At 42.6% G+C, this 2,004-nt stretch overlaps 1 protein-coding gene across 1 annotated transcript in view; it reads left to right on the forward strand.

The window, feature by feature from the left end:
* Positions 1-302: 302 nt before the first annotated feature.
* Positions 303-2,004, forward strand: part of APBB1IP (amyloid beta (A4) precursor protein-binding, family B, member 1 interacting protein) — an 87,293-nt gene continuing 85,591 nt past the window's right edge. The window contains exon 1 of the mRNA XM_011969109.1: positions 303-374. Within this exon, the coding sequence (XP_011824499.1) occupies positions 303-374 (72 nt within the window). The remainder of the gene's footprint in view (positions 375-2,004) is intronic.

Raw genomic sequence — 2,004 nt, forward strand, 5'->3', positions numbered from 1 at the left:
TTACAGGCATGAGGCACCGTGCCCAGCCTGTTTCTTTGGCCCCAAGAAGACTAGTTTAGCCTGGAAAATTACAACTGTGGCTCTGAGGCGTTCCCCAAGGTTTGGCACAATCTTAGATCAAGCGGATTGGATAGAAGCCAGGCATGAAATTTCAGGCTAACATGAGCCTTCCTCTCAGTATAGTCCTCTCCCAACTTAGCTGCCCACAGATGGGGCTCTTAGGGGAAAGAGAGGGATGCAAAGAGTATCCTAGGATCAGGCTTTTATGAGACTGCTAATATCTCAGCTTCTTCCTTTTTCAGATGGGTGAGTCAAGTGAAGACATAGACCAAATGTTCAGCACTTTGCTGGGAGAGATGGATCTTCTGACTCAGGTAAACTTCCCTTTTTAACTGGCAAATTAGAAAACAAAAATAGAGTTGCTGAATTTCATTATAACATGACAAGGGAGCTGTCTTTTTTAAAACCCTGAAGATTGGCAACATTATATAGTTCTGATATAATATAACTGTGACAATGACAGATTAAAAAAAAAAGTTTGTTCCTGACTACACACTTTTGAGATCAGTTAGTTTAATACATTGATCAGACATACATCAAACTTGTAGTATCCAAATATTTACCAATAGAGAAATGTACCCCCAAGTTTACTACCCTACAACCACCAGCACTGAGCCATTTGCCTGTGGTTACCTTTATATAAACTCACTAGGAAAATATTATCTTTGTTTGATTTTGGGGTGTTTTTGAGACAGAGTCTCACTCTGTTGCTTAGGCTGGAGGGCAGTGGCACAATCATGGTTCACTGGAGCCTCAACCTCGTGAGCTCAAGTGATCCTCTGGCCTCAGCCTCCCAAGTAGCAGGGACTACAGGTGCACGCCACCACACCCAGCTAATTATTTTTTCTTTTGTAGAGATGAGATCTCACTGTGTTGCCCAGGCTGGATATCATCTTTAGTAAAGACTTTTTACCAACCCTTGAGGAAATGCTATATTTTAAATAACTAAGGGGGAGTTTTGGTGCCTCGTGATTAGACTGTAAGAACTTAGTACCCTCAAAGGAATGTGAAAACCACTCAGCCATAGACATAAAAAAGCCCCTGGCATCAAGATCAGATTGACTCAGAGGTCACTGAGCCCCACTGTCGGCGCCACTACAGCCAGGCAGCTGCTAACCCAGGGGCCACTAAGCCAGGTTACAGTCAGGTGCTAACCCAGGGGCCACTAAGCCAGGTTACAGTCAGCTGCTAACCCAGCGACCACTAAGCCAGGTTACAGTCAAGTGGGCTTTAGAGCGTCTCAGAGTGTGCTCGTAAATGAGCCTCTGACTAAGAAGGTAACCAGCTCATCACTTTGCTGCATAAAATGTCAAAAGAAGAATAAGCCAGTATTCCTAAATAAGATAGGGGTCTTCTAAAGCTTTCTTAAAAAAAAACCAAATGAATAGTCTGTGTTTTGAAAGACTATTTATTTTAGGAAAAATAAACCAATTCTAGACTGGGCGCAGTGGCTCACACCTGTATTCCCAGCACTTTGGGAGGTCGAGGTGGGCAGATCACAGGTCAGGAGTTCGAGACCAGGCTGACCAATATGGTGAAACCCCATCTCTACTAAAAACACAAAAATTAGCCGAGCCTGGTGGCAGGTGTTTGTAATCCCAGTTACTCAGGAGGCTGAGGCAAGAGAATCATTTGAACCCAGGAGCAGAGGTTACGGTGAGCCAAGATTGTGCCATTGCACTCCAGCCTGGGCGACAGAGTGAGACTCTGTCTCAATAAAAACAAAAATAAAAAATAAACCAATTCTAGTTAGCATCTACTTTATATTCCCAATAAGATTCAGAAAAGTTTAGATTCTATGAAAGAAGGGATAAGATACAAGACAGTTGGCTTAGAGGAAAGGGTGCTGGTTAAAAGGTGTTAGGATGACAACCACATTTCTTTTTCTTTCTTTCTTTCTTTCTTTCTTTCTTTCTTTCTTTCTTTCTTTCTTTCTTTCTTTCT

The sequence above is a fragment of the Mandrillus leucophaeus genome, unplaced genomic scaffold, assembly GCF_000951045.1.
Source record: "Mandrillus leucophaeus isolate KB7577 unplaced genomic scaffold, Mleu.le_1.0 Scaffold872, whole genome shotgun sequence".
NCBI classification, from domain to species: domain Eukaryota; kingdom Metazoa; phylum Chordata; class Mammalia; order Primates; family Cercopithecidae; genus Mandrillus; species Mandrillus leucophaeus.